At 36.0% G+C, this 20,561-nt stretch overlaps 1 protein-coding gene across 1 annotated transcript in view; it reads right to left on the bottom strand.

Moving 5' to 3' along the window:
• Positions 1-20,561, bottom strand: part of SCUBE3 (signal peptide, CUB domain and EGF like domain containing 3) — a 125,791-nt gene that overhangs the window by 35,924 nt on the left and 69,306 nt on the right. The window contains exons 5-6 of the mRNA XM_070939716.1: positions 11,056-11,181; positions 9,966-10,082 (exon numbers count right to left, since the gene is read on the bottom strand). Of these exons, the coding sequence (XP_070795817.1) occupies positions 9,966-10,082; positions 11,056-11,181 (243 nt within the window). The remainder of the gene's footprint in view (positions 1-9,965; positions 10,083-11,055; positions 11,182-20,561) is intronic.

Raw genomic sequence — 20,561 nt, 5'->3', positions numbered from 1 at the left:
CCTGCAAAGGTGTATAGTTGCTAAATGAAGGCTACTTATATAAACTTTCAGCTACACTATGTTTTAAAGCATATAGTAACCTATTCCTATGCATTTTACTTAAAAAGAAATTGCACCAAATTTAATTATTCTAAATGAATAATTACACTCTAACTCTAACCTAATTCTAATAAGTCTACATAGTATACAATATATAGAACTGTAACCTTAATGAATTTAATATAGCCCATCTAATTTTTGTAATAGAGTTTCTAAGGACAGGAATGCATTTTTCAAACCATCATTACTTTAGATCAGGGGTGTCAAACTTGTGGCCAGCAGGCCGGATGCATCATGTGCTGGCTCCGCTCAGTTTAGCAAAGGGGGAAAAAGTCCCAATACGTCACGCCACCATGACAACACAAGTTTGACACCTCTACTTTAGATCTTCTGATATACACTAAAGAGTTGCATCAGTTCATCTAAGATGCATCAGTTCATCTAAGAGCCCTGAAAGGTGTCTGTTTCTATATTTTCTCTGAGAATTGTATATACTAGATAAGTGATCTGATTCCTAGGGACTATTCATTAGTAAGGTACTCTATGATCTATAATACAATGATGAACAGGCTTTCATAGGTTTCCAAATTACCATCAATTTTCAATAACACCATATCAATATGGTAAAAATAAAAGCAATATGTCCAGCAGCTCCACTATGCTCACTTACATATAGCAAGTTCAACCAAATATTCCCGAATCCTGGTTTCAGGAATTGTTGGAACTAAAGGCCAAATATGTCTTGAATTTGTTCAGTAGCAGGGAAGGGAAGGGAAGGGCTCACTCTTCTCATATGACTATTCTGAATACTCACCTAAGAAATGAACCTTTGCAGATCTAATTGTTTTATTTTATCCTGATTTAAATTAATGGAGAAGTGAGGTTTGCAGCAGCATTAGGAGACCAACTTCATGAAAATATCTGTCATTTCTGGAGCATCTCAGAGATGACCCACATTAATGCCTTACACTTGCAAAGTTCATAGAGAAATAGCTAATTGGACAAGCCTAGCCCACAGCTCAACAAGCTGGCAGCAGAAGAGAGCATGCAACTGGGCAGTGCGAACCAAGCATGTGGAACAAATTATTCCAAAGGGAGTAAGAGAGTCATAGCGTCTGAGTGCAGGCTTGTTAGATCTAATGAGAACCAAATCCCAGAGTCAAGTAACATTGTGGAGAAAAGACAGATGTTCCCTGAAAATAGAAAAATGGACACTGATATTCTACCCTCCATTGCTTCATAAAATCTAATGTGCTTGGTAAATAGAACTTTTTTTTTGGGGGGGGGGGAAGGGCCTCATCATCATACTGCTAATGATCTACTTTCTTAGCTCCCAAGAAATTTAGGCCACTGTTTGAGGATTTTCTTTTGCAGCAATGAAGAGACTGTTTTCTATGTGGTCAGTTTTTCCAGAAAACAATGCCTTTTCTACATCAAATGTAAACATCACCTGCTCTTTTGTGTGTACATCTTTCACAGCATTCTTGCTCCAGTATAATCACCAATCAAACTTAGAAATTATGTCAATATGCTAAATTCTCACTAGAAAGAGTTTGTTGCATCCATAATTATCAAGAATTTTAGATCCCTTTGATGAAATTGTCAGCAAATTTGAACATATAGCTACTTTTCTGGGCATTGTCAATTAGTTAATAATTTTGTTTATAAAATTATTGCACATGAATTGATGCACTATAAGAAATTGATTCAGCTCTTATTGGTGGGTTGCAAATGACTCAAAATCTAAAAGATATCTTAAGTAGGGGAAATGGCTTTGACTAAAAATGAAAACAACAAGCTTTGAAAAATCATATAATGAAAGATGGATTCATGCAAATCTGATCAGCAGCTGTGTATGTGTGTATATGTATATATACACTACATATATACTCAATTATATTGACAACTGATGTGTGTCATTCTGTTATGCAGGTTATCTCTGAAGCATTTGATGCCATAATCATAGTATGGCTAGGTTGTTTCAGGCACTATATTATAGTAATTTTGGTCCTTCTTGGAAAAGCTATTCATTAAGTGGTAAGAGGCAAGTGGTGATTGGTCAAAAGTTATTTACCAAGAATATCATTTTTGGTTTGTGTGTGATGAGCCAGCTTGGTATAATTTTGTGATTAAAGATGCAGGGCTAAAAACCGGGAGATCACGTGTTTTAGTACTTCCCTAGGTACAAAATCTGTTGGGTGTCTTTGGACAAGACGCTTCCCCTCAGCCATAGGAAGAAGGAACCGGTAATAGTAAACCACTTCCAAATATGCTGCCCACAAAACTGCATGGACTTATCCAGGCAATAGTCAGGAGTTGAGGCTGACTTTGGCATGCAGGCATGCATGTGAGCATAAATCATTAGCTAGCTGTAGCTTATAAGAAACCTTCCCTGAAGTTGCCCTGAAGACACAGGTTTACTAAAGACATCCAAAGATACAAACTAACTCATTATCATCTAAATAAAAAAATTTTTGTTCAAATTGTTTAAAGCATCTGAATTGGCAATGGAGTGCAAACAAAGTCAAAATTCATAAAGAGGCAGGAGCTTCTTCTGATCAGTTAAAAGACAGAAGAAATTATACTTGTTTTTAAACTTCTGTTTCACAAATCCCAGGTTTCAATATTGACTAAAAATATACCTGCACAGTGCAAATGCGTATGTACTTACTTTTGGATATATCAAAAGTGGTTTTTATATTTGAAAAGGCTGATTTTTTGATACTGTCAATAACTGTCCTTCCATCTCCCACACCATCCAATACAACTGATAAAGCTTCAAGGATAGGAAGTGAAACATCTTCTTCTTCCTTAAAAAATCAGTCCAGTTGCCTTTTCAAAAATAAAAACCGCTTTTGATACAACTATGATTTGGATGACTGAGAATCTTCATAAACACTTACTTTTGGGTAAGTCAAATCTACTCATAGGGACACACGTCTTAAAATCACATCCTTTTGGGACGTCTACAGAATGTTCTACATATAGTTGTCTTTCAAAAATGTCCAAAAGCTTCATCTGGTCCAAGTTATTACAGCCAGACTATTAATCAGAACTAATTATAGAAAACGTGACTTTTTTTAAACAATAGTTTCATTGGTCTCAGTCCCACTTTGAGACCCAACTCACTCTATAGTTATAACCTATAAAGCCCTACATAACTATTTTTGAAAGACTATTGGCTTTTAAGATCTTTGGGAGATCTTTTCTCATTGAGAATGTGAGAAAAGGCCTTCCTACCAGTTGCTCCAGATGCTGCTACCACAGGAAGTAAGACAAGGCCAGCTTTTTCTTCTTTGTTTTTTCTTTTATATGCTTAACAGGCAAAGCTAATTGTATGCAGGCTGACTCCTGGCTTTTTAAGCTAACTTGCTTGCTAAAGTACATTTTAACTGTTTTAATTGATTTATTTTATATTTTAATTCCATTTTAATCTACATTTTATTATTGTTAACAATCCCAAAGGTTATTTCTGACAAGGCATGATTTAAATTCATTAAATAAAGGAAGTATTAGTACCATCGATATGTGAAATACTTATAAGTTTGTGTTTTCCATTCTGCTGCACAATGTGTGAGACTGGCTGTCTACAAGATGAATGTGTAGTACTTCACTCCCTAATAATTTTTACAAAAGATAAATAGCTGATACTTAAAAGTTAGGAGTATGCTCTTCTCTACCCATTGACCCTAAGGATAAGGCAACCTTCATTAGGACTGACTGACTAAAAGGAGAAAGTTACTCGCTATTTACATTTTTAAAAGCAGCATTAAAAAGTTGGGCGGAGGAATGAAAAATGCCAGCCACAACCTAATGAAACTGTCATTCAAAGAAGCTGATGGAAACTTCCTGCCTTGGTGTGATCTGAAGGGGACCTGTATTAGACAACCTGTTCAGAGCAACTCTTCAAATACACCACATTCAATTTCCAAGGGAGTGAGTTTGCATGTAGAAACTTTATTCCTTGTGAAATGATGAAAGATGTCAGTGGAAATGAAAGTTCAGAAGGGGGAGTTATAGCTATTAAATGAAAAGGGGCAGTTATAAATATCGAAAGAGGTATCTTAACCCTTTGCCTAACTATAAATCTATCCCTGTGCTTCCCTCCTGGGAGAGTGGGACTGGAGGTTTGTTAATAACCCCTGACTGCACAATTCAACAGTGTTTTCCATGCAGAGCAGCAATGAGCAGAAAATACACTACAGTACACATGAGTGGGATGCTTCAGCTGTTACTTCTTTCTTCGCATTCATATAGTTGGCAAAAACCAATCAGAAGACAAACTCAAATTATGTAGCCAGCTTCTCAGGTCAATGAAGAGCTGTCCCAGATGGCAAATTCCCTCCATATCCAATTAGGAGAGAATAGACAGACCAGAAGTATCTTTGTTGTTTATTTAAGGACCCTGGAGGTCACCATCTATGACTGCTGGATCTAAATCTGAACTCCAGGAAATTTAAGAGTTTTACATTTATGGAGCTGCAGGAGGACTTTTCCCAGAGTTTGTTGTGAAAATCAGGTTAAAGTGTTTTCCAAGTTATTCAGCATGTGGGTGAGATCCTGTTAAACTATAAAGGAGTCAGATTTCCAATTGAGTATATTTATTCATGAAGGAAGCACAATGAAGTTCAATAGTCAAATTATTTTCACATAAAGTGAAGTATAACCTGACAAACAATTATTACTCCTTAGGAATGAAAACTGTACTAATCAGTCATCAAACCACCAAAGGGCACACTCCAGTTTTGATTTTGCCAATACTCCAACAAAGAAAAAAACCCACCAGAATGAGTATTCTCTGGAGAATAAGCAATTCAAAATGAGCTACAGTACAGATATTACAATTGCACATTTGTTGCATTGTAATATCTATACCTGGAAAGCAAACACAATAAGCAATATAATGAAACGGGCACTGATACAGAATTTCTTGAAAGCAGAACAAATGAAAGGAATTGTCTGCTAGCATTAATATGAACTCAGTTACGGCATTCAGAGTGGATGGTTTATGTAAAATAAGAGCCACCAATGAACATGAACAAAAAATTAAAAATAATAATACAAGGACAAAAAGAAAGGAATAGCTCAAACACAATATAATCAGTGAAGCAAAAATTACACATAATTAGAATTTCATTTAAGGAAACAGAAAAGTTAAGCAATATTCCATAAGAGAAAACTAAAAATGAATCTTGGTTCATATTCAAGGTCTTTCAGGCAGCATTCTAAATTTATATTAGGTTGACTCAAATTACTTGGATTTATTTCCAAATATATTTGTTTAGAATCCAGGTGACAATTGCTCTGGACTAAAACTGTCCATATGCAACCAAAATAATAGTACTAAATGAATGATTTGAAATATAAGCCAGCTGTATTCCAGCTACTACTTCTACAGAGAAGCTCTTATATTATTCTAATCTTCAGGGCAAGATTAGTGTAATTAAGTACGATTACATGGCTTGTTAAGTAAAAGTTCTTGCATATCATCAAGGGATAGAGTATACGCAGGCTGGCTTAATTTAGGTCTAGATTCCAGCAAGAAATTGCTACAGAAATTATGCATTTTTCCAGAGACTCAGACCACACAGCATATTCAATTGAAGGAACTGTTTTCAAATCAATTAAGACAGAACAAAAAGAGAAACATTTACAGTATTTTCTGTTTTGATTACTTTTTATGTGGGACTTCATAAAAGTAATCTCTTAAAATGCATAGGCATCAGAAGCTGGTAAAAGATTCATGTGTGCTCTCCAGTATTATTATTCCAAAAGTCATACAAAAATACCCAATCATATTGTTTTACTGTAACAGTTATTCTCAGATTGAACCTTTATAATGTCATTTTTTTGGTTTGAATAGCCTGCTTTACTCTAGTAATACCTTTCCAACACTTTCCAAGAGATCAGAGGATATTATAGTCAAGCCAGAATAGTACCTTGAACCAGTGGTGAAATGTAAAATTTGTTACTACCGATTCTGTGGGCGTGGCTTGGTGGGGGGTAAGGTGACTGGGTGGGTGTGGCCAACTTTTTTTTTTTTACTTTTAAAAGCATTTTTTCTACAACCTTTTCGGCCGAAGAGGTTGTAGAAAAAATGCTTTTAAAAGCCTCTGATGATCCCAGCCGAGCTGCGCAATCATCAGAGCCTTTTCTTTTTACTTTTAAAAGCATTTTTTCAGCCAAAGAGGTTGTAGAAAAAATGCTTTTAAAAGGCTCTGATGATCCCAGCTGAGCAGCGCGATCATCAGAGGCTTTTTTTAATACTTTTAAAAGCATTTTTTCAGCTGAAGAGGTTGTAGAAAAAATGCTTTTAAAAGGCTCTGATGATCCCAGCTGAGCAGTGCGATCATCAGAGGCTTTTTTTAATACTTTTAAAAGCATTTTTTTGGCCGAAGAGATTGTAGAAAAAATGCTTTTAAAAGTAAAAAAAAAAAAGCCTCTGATAATCGCGCGGCTCAGCTGGGCATGGGGGGAGGGAGGGATTTTTGCTACCGGTTCTCCAAACCACCCACTGCCATTGCTATTGGATCGGGCAATCCAGTCCAAACCGGGAGCATTTCACCCCTGCCTTGAACATGATAAGACTTCATTCAATACATTTACAATTCTATGATTCCCTTGATTTAAGTATTCCTAATAGAATACATTTGTGAGAAATCAGAAAATGCAATCAATTATGATATTAGGTGAAATAGAAATTAACAAATACAAATGTAATAATTTTAAGCTATGTTTATTGATTAGTCATATGAACAGGAATTATATTGTATTTTAAAAAAAAATGTTTTAGAAATCAGGAACCTAGAGTGAAAGAAAGGATGCAGGATTTTCTTCCCTTGCTCAATCAAGTCAAATCCTGGATAGCTCTGCAGACTAAGCACTGTAATTTAACACCAGCTATCTGCAATTAAAGTGAGTTCGAATCTTGCCAGGCTCAAGGTTGACTCAGCCTTCCATCCTTTCTAAGGTAGGTAAATTGAGGACCCAGTTTGTGGGGGCAATAAGCTGACTTTGTATAAAATATACAAAAGTATGAAGGCTATTGCTTAACGCACTGTAAGCCGCCCCGAGTCTCCGGAGAAGGGCGGCATATAAATCAATTTTTTTTTTAAAAAAAAATACAGTTTGACCTGATTGAACCTGTAGAATTTTACATCTAGACTTCTGTTAACTAGAACTATGAGGATAGCGATTACTGGCAATTTCCCACTGAGGGACTTTCTTAGGTCAGGATCAAGCTATCAGTAAAGAAAGGCCTAGTAACAGTGCACTCCCAATTATATTGAACCTTCTCTGTTGACTTAGCTCTGAGAAATAAGAAGCAACCTATTTTAAAAACAGTTTGATATATGAAGTATAAATTCCAAATTAGTTGAGTAGTTTACTCAATTAACTCTTGTTACAAATTAAAACAAAATGTTCATTATTATAATTCCTATTATAACTCCTAAACCCACTGAGCACAATCCCATCTGCTAATATTCCCAACAGGGGGAAAAATCTATATTCTGTTTGTGAAATTTGAAGCATAGGCAAATTCTGTAAAAACATTTAGAAGATTTTGTTCAAAATATTCCAGGGATGCTTTTTCTGTTTAGCTAAATACAGCAGTGCAAGATCCATGATGGACATTTTCATATTTATAGCTTTTTTTAAAAAAACATAAAGTTACCTTACTATACTAGTTTACCTGGGGAAAAGTTTCAATAAACTGAATGGATCTTTAACCCCATATTCAGATATTGCAAGGACACAATACAGAGGTATGTAGTGTGCATATACTGTTACTGTATGTATACACCTGCATGAACTATTTACCTCAGTTTGATATCTCCTTTTTCGAATATGAATTAAAAATGCTTTGAATAAGTTACAGTTTGCACATTTATTTTTTTCTTTATAGGAGAAGAGTACAGGAGAAAATAAATGGCTTCCACTGAGAAAATACCATAGAGGAAAGTGTTAAACTCCCCTCCCTTGACATGGCAGCTATAAAACAGATTTAAAAGTTATCGTTCTGCTCTTAAAAACAATGGAAGCTCTCATCATTCTTCTGGTATGATTCTTAGAGACAGAGCATGACTGAATTGGTCCTCTGAGCACTCAACTTCAAATAATTGGAACAGTGAAAGTCAGTACTGTACTAAAAAGCCTCCTGCAATGTCAATCTGACATTTCAACAATGTCAATCTGACATTTCATACATGACAAACATTGAAAAAAGAGAATCAATCCAATCTATGTAGAGATTATTATCAGTCATTCCACCATCAGGATTCTTCACATCCTCTATGTGATAGATCTGTGCAATTCAACATGGATTTTATGTTGTTGTTGAGAACTAAACATGTTAAATCAATATAATAAAACTCAACAATATCACACAAATATTTTCTTTGCAGCCCAGCTCAGAAAAGCAGAAATAAAGAATAAGCAAGCATGCACATGCAATTCTGAATAAGAATTTGATGCATTTATTATTAAAATATATACATATGATAAAAATGGCACTGTATACAAGTAGTCCTCAACTTACAATTGGGACTGGAATTTCTGTCATAAATTGTTTCAGTCTTAAGCCAAATCATTACTGGACCTAATTTTATGACTAGTTTTATGACATCTTTAAGTCGATGTGATGCAGTTGTAAGTGCAAATCCTGTTAACCAATGGCTTTCTTTTGCCATGAATCACGTTCATGTGACCATAGGATGCTGCAACCAGTCATAAATGCAATCCAACTGCTCAATGCTCAAATTATGATCATGTCACCATAGGGACAGGACAAAGCCTTAAGTTCAAATTTAGGGTCATAACTGACTTTTTTGGAGAATGTTAATTAAACTGTCATTAAGCAATTAGTCGTAAATTGAAGACAATCTGTATTATCTTTTTTCCTTTCAACCATTCAGATTGAAATAGCAGTTCCCAATAATTCTGATTCTGCACTTTTCTGAATTCTATGATGCAATTCTTCATTTTAAAACATTGCAAAATATATTACAGATTTTACTGTGCATATAAAATAAATATTTTACAATAATTTATTTATACAGTAATAGGATAACTAGATTTATCAAAGGAGATATGTAAAACTCACACAGACCAAATCCTTGAATTTGTCTATTTCATTTCATAAAGGTCCCTACTGTATGTACATTCAAATAGTGACCAGTTAAGGAGAAAAGTACCTCCCAGACTGCCCAGAGGATTCTGTCTTTCTATGTGGAATAAGAAGCGGAGTACTCTCACCACCATTTTGTTTGGCCTCTGAACAGGCCAGATTTTTTAAAGAAACTATCCTATACCATCCCTGTATAATTTATAGTAAAAAATTAGAAATAAAACAAATGATATACCTTGGTCTATCATTTTCATCAGGAGAATTTTCTCTCTCTAAATGTATGTATGGGAGGGGGAGAGAAAGTGGATGCCAATAAAAATACACAATATAAAATTGGCAACCTTTTCTGGACTGAAAGAGGGATTGAGCTCAGTTCTGTTTCTCCTAACTTTGACAGATTCACCCAACTCTTATACTCTCAGAGGGCAAAGCCATTATATCAAAAGTTGGAGGGTGAGATGGCAGAAGTAACTGATATCTATCATGTTATTGTGCTGTTTAGCCCAACAATTTATGGTGGATCAAGGACCATGAATTATCAATTTAAGCTGTCTGGCCCAATGATTCTTTACTATCTGGCATCACAGGTACTATTTTATTGGGTAGATACTTTTCCCTCTTATCTTCTATCTGCACAATAGCTTTATGAGGATCAGAGGCAATGAATTATGACGACAATGTATTTGATTAATCTGAATGAAATGTTGTCAGTAATATTACACTGAAGTTGTTTTAAGATACCCTAAATTATGATTTCACACGCTTGCTTTGAAGCAAAGCTTATGTAGCTCTCACTTACCTATGCATGTTTTCCCATCAGAGTGTAGCACAAACCTCACATGGCAACCACATTTTGGACCTTGATCTGTATCATCACAGGTGTGCTGACAACCTCCATTACCATAGTTGCAAGTCACTGAGAGGTGTAAGAGAAGAAGAAAGAAATAATTCGAAACATTATTATCACACTTGCCGAACCAAAAAGCTATGTTTGCACAATACCGTAATGCAGAGCTAACTAAATCACCTTTATTGAATTAATCCAGCTGCTTGGGTTCATACATCACACTAAGCTAAAATGTTGCAGTCTGGTTTGCATTCAATGTATTACGCAAACAAAGCCCAAACAGGTTCAAGCTGCCAAATTTCTTGAAATAATTAAGAATTACTGGATAAAACTTTAGGCACTTCAAAATCACTCATAAAATCATCCAGAAGTATAACATGATTAACAGTAGATCAATACCAATAGGGGGAAAAATAATATGGGATGGGAATGCTGGGATTTTGAAAATTTGTATAATTTTCAAATAGTGATATGTCATAGATGGTGATAGTGATATGTCATAGATCGGAAAGCAAACAGATGCTATAGATGTTAGTTTTGGGGGGAAATGATGAAAAACAATCCATTAATGCTTTCTATTCAAAAATGGTCAAGCTATGATGCCTCTGTGTCATTTCTTGTATTTTTTATGAAAACTTTTTAAAGAAGTACACTGCATTTAACTTTTTCTTTCCTGCCATAATCCTTTCAATTTAGTGGAATTTAAAATAGCAAGTGCATTTGCACAAAAGTTCAAACATGTCAATTAATTTATTTTAGCAGCATCTATATACAATCTCATCACAAGGTAAGTCTTGCAAACTTAAGGTTTCTTTTATGAAAAAACTGTCCCTCTTTCATCTGAACATCATATTACATATTCAGAGGATACAACTGGCTGTATGGGTGCAACTACACAAAGTAATGTTAGCAGTTATAATTCTATGATGTCCTCCTCTATGATAAAGTACACTTCTAGCAAAGATCCGCTATTTCTATATTAGTGTTTCTAAAACAACCAACTGCTATTTCTTTGACAAAGGTTCCCCAGGTAAACACTTACATTTGCAATCTCGTTGATTCTTAGTGAGCTCAAAACCAGGTCGACATTCACAGGCAATGCCACCTTTGGGGGTCTCACGGCAGATGTGTGCACAACCATGATTCTTGTTCATGCAATTCATTCCTTCTAAAAGAGAAAAGAAGCAACATGAAAGCTACCCAGGCAACACAAGAAACAAGAAATAGCAATAAGAATATATAATGATGACAGTTCATTCTTGCCTAGCTAACCTCTTTATTGATCAACCTAAAGCAAATTTTAATAAACTCAATAGGATTTACCCTCAAGGAACTGCACACCACTATAGCCATTTTGTTAAGATGACTGCAATTACCTTCAAAATACAGTCACTTTTTAGAACTAGAACTTTTAAGATTCACTGGTTTCAGAAATAACTAAGGCTTTAATTCATTACAGATATATGAATTAACATATACTGAATACAACACATTATCTTGATTTAAAGATAAAAATGACCTGTGGTCAATCCATATCCCCTGGAAATCTTGCCTTAAAGGAAAATTTCTGGAAATAGAAAAGAAAAATGAAAATTACCTCCTAACAGTTCACCGAGAGATCATTTGGTGTACTATAGTCACATTATGCCATAATTTAAAGATATTAATTGACCTATTAAATTAAAATTGTGAGATATCCTGTATGTAGAGTTGATTAACCAGTACCAATATCTTACTATGCCCAACTCTTAGTATGTAGTTTTCTCATCATGTATCCACCCTCAGAGCAATGAACCCTCTCTATTATGTCCCTTAGTCTATGCCTTCTCCTTATTATATCAGCAGTCCAGAAACTCTCAGTCAAAATCCCTGATTTGTTGATCAAAGATGCTACAGGCTCCAGTGTTGTTTCCTCAGCAGAGTCCAAAAGCCTCTCAGGCTTTGTCAATAATGGGAATCAGCCAAAGCAGCATTAGCTACAAACATTGCTGTCTGACCTATCTAAGCTGCGAACAAAACAGGGTGCTGCTGAGTCACATCCTTAGATTGTTTATGCTTTGTTTGGACTTGAAGGACACCAAGTTCTGGGCTTTAGCCTCCATCTCTTCATATTGGCAACCCACTGTAAGCAGCAATCAGAGCCAACAGGGCCATGCCCTCTGCATCATGGCCTGAGTATGCTGAAGAATACTAGGATCCATAGGGACTAGGCCTGCCTACTTCATTGCACAAGGCAGTTGTTGGGTCTAAATGAGATAAAAAGTATTTGTGAATAAAACAGACCTACCACAGGAGTGAAACTAAAGTCAATCTGTGATGTAGAAAGACACTTATTTCAGAGATAGAATAATTTTAGTGATACTTTATTACGTTTCATGTGGTTGTTTTTATTACATTCTCTTTACATATTTTTATTGCCCATTAGCCTGATCATCCCATTTAGACAAAGACAAGCTATCAAACACTCATAGTTGCCTAGTGAACATGGCTATATTCTAGACCAAGTGTGTCAAACTCAAGGCCTGGGGGCCAGATCCAGCCCGTGGGGTACTTAGATCTGGCCTGAGGGGCCACCCTGGAAACAGCAAAGGACCAGCCCACGGTGCTTCTGCCAGAGAAAATGGACTCCCAAGCTCCATGTGAGTTGACACGCCGTTTTCAACTGCAACGGCCTCATGCAACCCTCGGTCAGTGAAAACAGAGCCACACGCAGCCCTCCTGAGCTCCGTTTTCACTGGCCGAGGATTGTAGGAGGCCGTCGCAGCTGAAAACGGAGCTCAGGAGCCTGTTTTTGCTGGCAAAGCACTCGGGCCACCATAGGCCCCCAACAGGAGCGACATCGAACTGGCCACGTCCACCCCGGCCCCCTGAGGTCAAACACAACCCTGATGCGGCCCTCAATAAAATTGAGTTTGACACCCTTGTTCTAAACCATCTGGAGTCACATCTGAGAAAATAATGTATTCCAACTTAATAATGTAGAGAACATTCCAGTAAAGTGGAAAATACTTGAAAGATTCCAGTAATTAATCAATTCCAATAATTAATCAAAGGGATAATCATTATTCCAAGACACATGAGAGTAAAAAAAATGGAGACTATTTCATGTCAAGAGGCACTAAAATATATTATTTGCGCAGAACCAGTGCAACGGCTTCCCTGGTCATCAGCTTGGACAAGGAGGAAGAGCCAGCTTTGGGGATGTCAGAGGGGGATGCAGAGGAGTGCCAAGTCATTGTAGAGGATTCCGAGCCAGGAGTGGAGAGGCCAGGCAGAATGGAGAGGTTGCAGGAGGATTGGCCGGATGAACAGCTGACTGAGCAAGGAAAAGGAGAGGTGCAGCTACAGCTGGAGAGCTCAGAGGCCCTGGGGGGGGGAGAGAGAGATAGGAGAAGGTGTACAGCTGTAGCTGGCCAGCAGAGATGAGAAGAAATTGCCTCCTCCACCTGATCCATGAATATGCAGCGCTGAGAGGCGGCAGGCACAATGGAGGTCAGGAAGGCTACTCATAAGGCGGCAGCCTCGCCCCTCTTGAGCTGCGCCAACCAGCGGCTATTTAGTCCAGCACATGGAGTAAAGCGAAGCTGAGAACAACTTGTCAGCTTCTTGCTACACATTTGTTCAGTTGTTATGATTCTTAATGGGGATTCAGATCTTGACTCTGCTGCCGGATTTGGACTATGCTTCTCAGACTTGGGACTTTGCTCCTGGAAACTTGGACTTGGATTTTGGTGATTTGTGCTCAGATTGTGGAATTGTTTTGATTCTGAACTTGGGGAGAGGGGTCTTTTTTCAGTGTAACTTCGAACAGTCACTAAGCAAAAGATTGAAAGTCGAAGACTACCTGTTCACCAAACTGAATGCTCTTCATATACTTATTTTCAGTATTTATATATTATTTAATACAGAACATAGTTTTTCTTTCACTCTCAAACATTGGGCAGTGTCAAACTGAAAGAAGGAAGCATAAAGGAAAAGAAAAAACAGCTGATCAAAGATATCACATATCACACCAAGACAATCCTTAGTATATTATCTTTCTGTCATATAGCTTTCTGTTTCTTAGATTATTTCTCACTGAAAGCTCCCTCTCCTTTCCCACATTGGAGATATGGAATTGATTCAGGATGTCAGGTTAAACATCTGTATAGTCAAACACTGAACCAGTCAGTGCAACAGCTGAACAAATTAAATTTTCACTCTACAACAACAGGAATAGGGATTTTATTAGGAAGACTTAACAGACGCAACCAAATCAAATAGATAGCTGCAGAACTAACTCAACTCAGATTTCACAGGATGTCGGCACCAATCTGGATCTCTTTCATTCCTGACTACTACTGTTAGTCTTGGCAGATGACAACATCTTTTAGCAGGAGAGGGTTCAGCTTTGCGTTTTCAGTTCCTTAACTGCCAGAGAATTTCTGACAAAAGCAGCTCTTTTAACAGGATCCATGCATTCCCAAAAGAGCACTTCAGTGAATATCATATGTTCATTTTTAATTCCCAACATGAAGATATTTAACATTTATATTTAAAAAAAATTTTTTTTAAAGAATCTCTTCTCTCTAAACCTAACCAACATTGCCATTATTGCTGTCTATATCCTGGTTTTGCAACTTTCTAAACCAGTAAGGAAGTAGGGTATGAATTGAAGGGAAGGAAGCAAAATAGAACATTTGGTATAAAAGGCATCAAACTGAATTTAAAGGAAGTGAACCATGCAGTCAAGAATAACTGAAGCATGGTATGGATTCTGGAAAGTGTTTTGAATTTTTTTAAAAAAACATTTATTCTATTATTTCACTTTCTTAGAAGCAGAATAGAAGCTTGCTTACTGGTCAATACTAAATCCTCTGGAGCATTAAAACTGCCGCTTCCGAACGCTCTTCTGATTATCCCTAAGAGACATCTCATGTTAAGAGACGCCTATGTCTTAATACCAGTATCTAGTTAGCAACAACTGATTTCTTCCTTTCATGATCATATTGGAAATCCAAGGTTTCTCATGCTGTTTTACAGCAGAGCAACCAGAGAAACTGAAGAAGACATCTGGCTAATTCAGCTTATTGCCAATCAATCTTTTAAAATACCTGGTGTTTTGCAAAAACATTTCAATTGTCTAAAATTAATTAACAGTAACATATTCAATTAAAATGATATCTTAGTACTTGGGACAGATGCACTGGCTATGTCTCAAATTCTAATCTACTAATATGACTAGAAAAAGTTTGGAAATTCCTAAGCCTATAGTTTTTTTTTTTGAACTGCAAATGAAACATTTTACATTCATCTCTTTCTATATCTCTATATCTATCCTAACCGTTATTTTTAGAATATCTTCGTTCAACAGCATTTTTTATAACTATACCCCTCTCTGGAAGATGTGAAATAGTGATTGATTTGAAAATCAGATGGGATATAACTAATGTTTGATCCATGTTCTATATTATTATCATATTGATGTAAAGGTATCTTAATATATCATATATAAATATTACACACACACACACGTATATATACTTATACATACATACACACACAATTCCTTTTTAAAATAATTCTTTTAAACTTATCAAAGTATAAAATACAAATGAAATTAAAATAGTAGACAAATGAGAAAGGGAAAAGAGGAGAGAAAGAAGTGTAGGGTAAAGGGGGAGGGAGAAATAAAAGCACTGACTTTTTTAGCACAGTAGAATAAAATAGTAACATTACAATATCAACTTTTTACTTTTACGTACTTAGCCACTTCTATAACAACAAACATGTCTAATCAGCAAAACCCAAAGACAAAGTTTTATTTTTTCTCATCTCAAGCACAAAATCCAAAAGATATGAAAGATATGGTTCCTATCTATAGGAAGCTAGGAAAAGATGTAAGGAATAAAAATGTGATTGGGATTTTGAATTCCTTCCTCAAAGTGTGCACATGATTAAATGTGAAGAACCTTGGACTTAGAATGTATATGTAACAGTTGCTTTACTCCAACACTGTCATGTATTTTATTTAGAAAGAGATAGTTTGGTGTAGTGGTTAAGGCACCAGCTGGAAATCAGAAGGTCTAGTCCCGCCTTAGGCAGAATGTAGCTAAGTGTCTTTGGGCCAGTCTCTCTCTCTCTCTCAGCTCTACGAAGAAGGCAATAGCAAGCCACTTCTGAAAACGTTGCCAAGAAAACTACAACAACTAGTCCAGGCAGTTGCCAGGAGTCAACACTGATTCAAAGACACCAAAGGGGGAGAAATTATTTAAAATCCTAACTTGAGGATTGCTATATTTTCTACATATGAATTGCTTTTTATCAATATCCCATAAATTTGATTACTATAATTTCATATAGTCAAGATCGAATTTGTACCTCAGTTTCTCCCTATTCAGTAGCAATGTGGAACTGAGAAAGTCTAAGCACAATTATGAGGAAAAAGCAGTTCGCACAATGCCTTTTATTTGAAAAGGCCTTGGTTCGTTTTTTTTATTGCCTCTGGGAATATATTTTAAATAGATGTTTTGCACTTGTGTAAGTTGGCTCAGAACATTCTTCAGAAGAAAAGGCTTATAGAGCACAAAATTGGAACTACTGCTTTCAGGATTTTTTATTCAAACTTCTGTCCTACTGTGGAAAAATAGTGTTTTCTTTTTAATATCCCACACAATAAAATAATCTACCAGAGTTCCCACTTGTCTACCATATTCTCTAACAAAGAAGCATTAAGAAAAACCCCAAGGAATGAAAACAAGCTTTGAGGTCATACTTAGAGTAACAGCACTAAATTTCATCAGTTTTGCAAATACTACCAAAGAAATCACTTTACAAGAGTTCTGACATTTTGGATCTTGTGGTTTTCGTTTCCTTTTGTTGCTTTTCTGTATCATGAAAGTGTTACAACAAAATTGAGAAAATTTATGTGAGAATGCTATGTGGAAAACTCTGTGTCAGTTCAATCAGACTGTACAAGCTACCTATACTCCATTCTCAGTTTGTTGACACTGAAGACAATACAGGTTTAAAGGAAGGCTGGCTACTGTAAAGTATAGAGATCAGATGTCAATTTGGTGAAAATAAAAAAAAAACATGAGAAAACTGAGCCTTCACAGAATTAAAGTGGAAATTTATTTGACTAATACTATATTTTGATTCATACCTTACGATTCTCAACTTACGACTGCAATTGGGACCAGATTTCTGGCTGTATGTTGTTATGATCGTAGCAATAGCACTTAGACTTATACACTGCTTCACAGTGCCTTACAGCCCTCTCTAAGCAGTTTACAGAGTCAGCATATTGCCCCCAACAAGCTGGGTTCTCATTTTACTGACCTCAGAATGATGGAAAGCTGAGTCAACCTTGAGCCGGTAAGACTCGAACTGCCAAAGTGCTGGCAGCCAGCAGTCCGCAGAAGTAACCTGCAGTACTGCATTTTAACCGCTGTGCCATCATGGCTCATTATAAGTTGAGGTACCCATGCGATCGAACCCAATTGTACAGCATTTTTTGTAACAGTCATTAAGCAAATCTGCAGTTATTAAGCAAATGCCATGGTTGTAAGTGCTAACTCATTCTTTCAGAAATCAGCAAAAAATGCCAAAAATGCCAAATAGCCATAAATCACAGCCATGTGACTGTGGGGCACTGAAACTGGCCACAAAGGTGAGTCAGATGCTAACCACCTGAACTGCAGTCACATGACTCGGGGAACAACAGGCCATAAAGCTCTTGTTCTGGGCCCCTTGTAATTTTGAACCGTTGTTAAGCAACCAGTTTTAGAATTACCTATACTGTAGTTCTTTCTTAATGTTATCTCTTTCTACTTCTTCCGTGTATTATGAATAAAAAATATCTGCAACAGAAATTTTCTTCTTTTGTAGCGGCTTAGAATCCTGGAAGATCAAAGTTAGTTAGAAAGCAGAGAACTGAATGAAAAATGTAAAGTGATTTTGAATAATGAAGGAGGAATTATGGGATATCAAGGAGAGAAATTAATTTGTGAATTGACACACAAAAAAGGTTGCTTGATATTCTGTCCTTGCACACTGCAACATAAATTGTTATGCATCTAAATGTTTATCACTGCAATACAAATGTTCAAAGACCTGTTCTTGTTAGGACAGCACATTCAGCTTTAGAGGGCTTATATTATTTCAAAATTGCTCAATGGGCAATGACTATACACTTTTGTCCAGTTGGCCTAATTGGTGATGAGGAATAGAATAGAATAGAATAGAATAGAATAGAATAGAATAGAATAGAATAGAATAGAATAGAATAGAATAGAATAGAATAGAATAGAATAGAATAGAATTCTTTATTGGCCAAGTGTGATTGGACACACAAGGAATTTGTCTTGGTGCATATGCTCACAGTGTACATAAAAGAAAAGATACATTCATCAAGAATCATAAGGTACAACACTTAATGATAGTCATAGGGTACAAATAAGCAATCAAATCATATTAGGAAACAGTCAATATAAATCGTAAGGATACCATCAACAATGTTACAGTCATACAGACATAAGTGGGAGGAGATGGGTAATAAGAACGATGAGAAGAGTAATAGTAGTGCAGACTTAGTAAATAGTTTGACAGTGTTGGAATTATTTGTTTAGCAGAGTGATGGCGTTCGGGAAAAAACTGTTCTTGTGTCTAGTTGTTCTGGTGTGCAGTGCTCTATAGCGTCGTTTTGAGGGTAGGAGTTGAAACAGTTTATGTCCAGGATGCGAGGGGTCTGTAAATATTTTCACAGCCCTCTTTTTGACTCGTACAGCATACAGGTCCTCAATGGAAGGTAGGTTGGTATTAATTGTTTTTTCTGCAGTTCTAATTATCCTCTGTTGGGTTGCAGAACCAAACCAAAGACAATTATAGAGGTGCAGATGACAGTCTCAATAATTCCTCTGTAGAACTGTATCAGCAGCTCCTTGGGTAGTTTGAGCTTTCTGAGTTGGCGCAGAAAGAACATTCTTTGTCATGCTTTTTTATGACATTTTTGATGTTAGGTGTCCTAGAAATTTCCTAGGTCCTAGATGTTAGAACCTAGAAATTTGAAGGTCTCTACTATTGATACTGTGTTGTCTAGTATTGTAAGAGGTGGTAGTATAGGAGGGTTTCTCCTAAAGTCCACCACCATTTCTACGGTTTTGAGTGTGTTCAGCTCCAGACTGTTCTGGTCGGACCACGAGGGTAGTCGTTCAACCTCTCGTCTGTATGCAGATTCATCATTGTCTCGAATGAGACCAATCACTGTTGTGTCATCTGCGAACTTCAGTAGTTTAATAGATGGATCATTTGAGATGCAGTCATTGGTATAGAGAGAGAAGAGAAGTGGAGAAAGCACACAGCCTTGCGGGGGCTCCTGTCCTAATTGTATAATAATCATTTGTGAACTGTAGCAATCTCTACATAGGAAAGGGATTAGAGGATGGTGGGATTTTACATTTGATGGACTTCTTTAAAAAAAATTAAAAATAGAAAAGAGATGCTAACTGTTGAAGAATGGATTTTAAAATTCCCAATCTTTGACAGAGATGGCGAAATTAACTACTTTGATCAGAGACAATGGATTAGACAACTTTATAAGAGACTAGAAGCCATTTGTGGACTTTCTACATGTTAAATACAATAACAGATGGTTAATAGAGGGATTTGAGTATTAGTGTAATTTTTAGTTTGACTCTAACCTGTTGACTGGGGTTTTATCTATATATATATATTCTATACATTTAATGTTAAATTTATTTGATACTTGGATCATTTTCCCTCTTTTTTTGTACCCAATCTTTTTTTCTTTTTTGTTGTTGTTAGTACAGGATGTATGGGCCTTTTTTGTTATTCTGTTTTATATTTTATTTCTGTTGATAAAACAAAATATTTTTTTAAAAAAAATTAAGATTTTTTTTAAAAAAGCACGGTAGTTATAACATTATAATTTTATAATAATTAAGACATTAAATCAAAACAAGATACCAAGGAAAAGACCAAGTAAATATCAAAGCATCTTTTATTCTTATGCATAAAGAACTATGAGATAATGATGAAAAGGGATCATAAAATGCTCAGAATTTGATAAATAGCAGGAATAAGGAAATACAGAAAACAATGGGGATGTAGCAAAGGGAAAGATCACAAACAAGTTAAAGGTTATGAGGAGTTTAAACTTAATATGGGACAATAAAGGAAGGCAGTAAAAATGAACAAAAATATAGATGTAATATGCCCCAATTAAAAAAACTGAACTGAACTGAACTGAAAGACTTGAAAAGGATCAGATTTAAACTGGATATGAAAACTAGAAATGAAAGCATTGTTCATCAGTAATAATCAGAATGGGAAACAATGGGGGTCTGAATCAAATTATAAGACTGATTTTATCAGTACTTATCATTCTTGCAACCTTAGAGTACTGTCTAAAGTCAAGAAAGAAAAACAAGATGAAGAGGAAACCCAAAAGTTACGTTGACAAATAGGGAATAAAGTAAAGAATGAAATGAAAGTGAACAATAATTTAGAGCAAAATCTGATGAGCATCAATTTGACGTCTTAATTAGC

The sequence above is a fragment of the Pituophis catenifer genome, unplaced genomic scaffold (assembly GCF_029215685.1).
Source record: "Pituophis catenifer annectens isolate HBS135680 unplaced genomic scaffold, rPitCat1.0.hap2 SCAF_3, whole genome shotgun sequence".
Classification (NCBI taxonomy): Eukaryota; Metazoa; Chordata; class Lepidosauria; order Squamata; family Colubridae; genus Pituophis; species Pituophis catenifer.
Note: the sequence above shows the minus strand (reverse complement) of the source record. Positions and strands in the feature narration are given on the sequence as shown.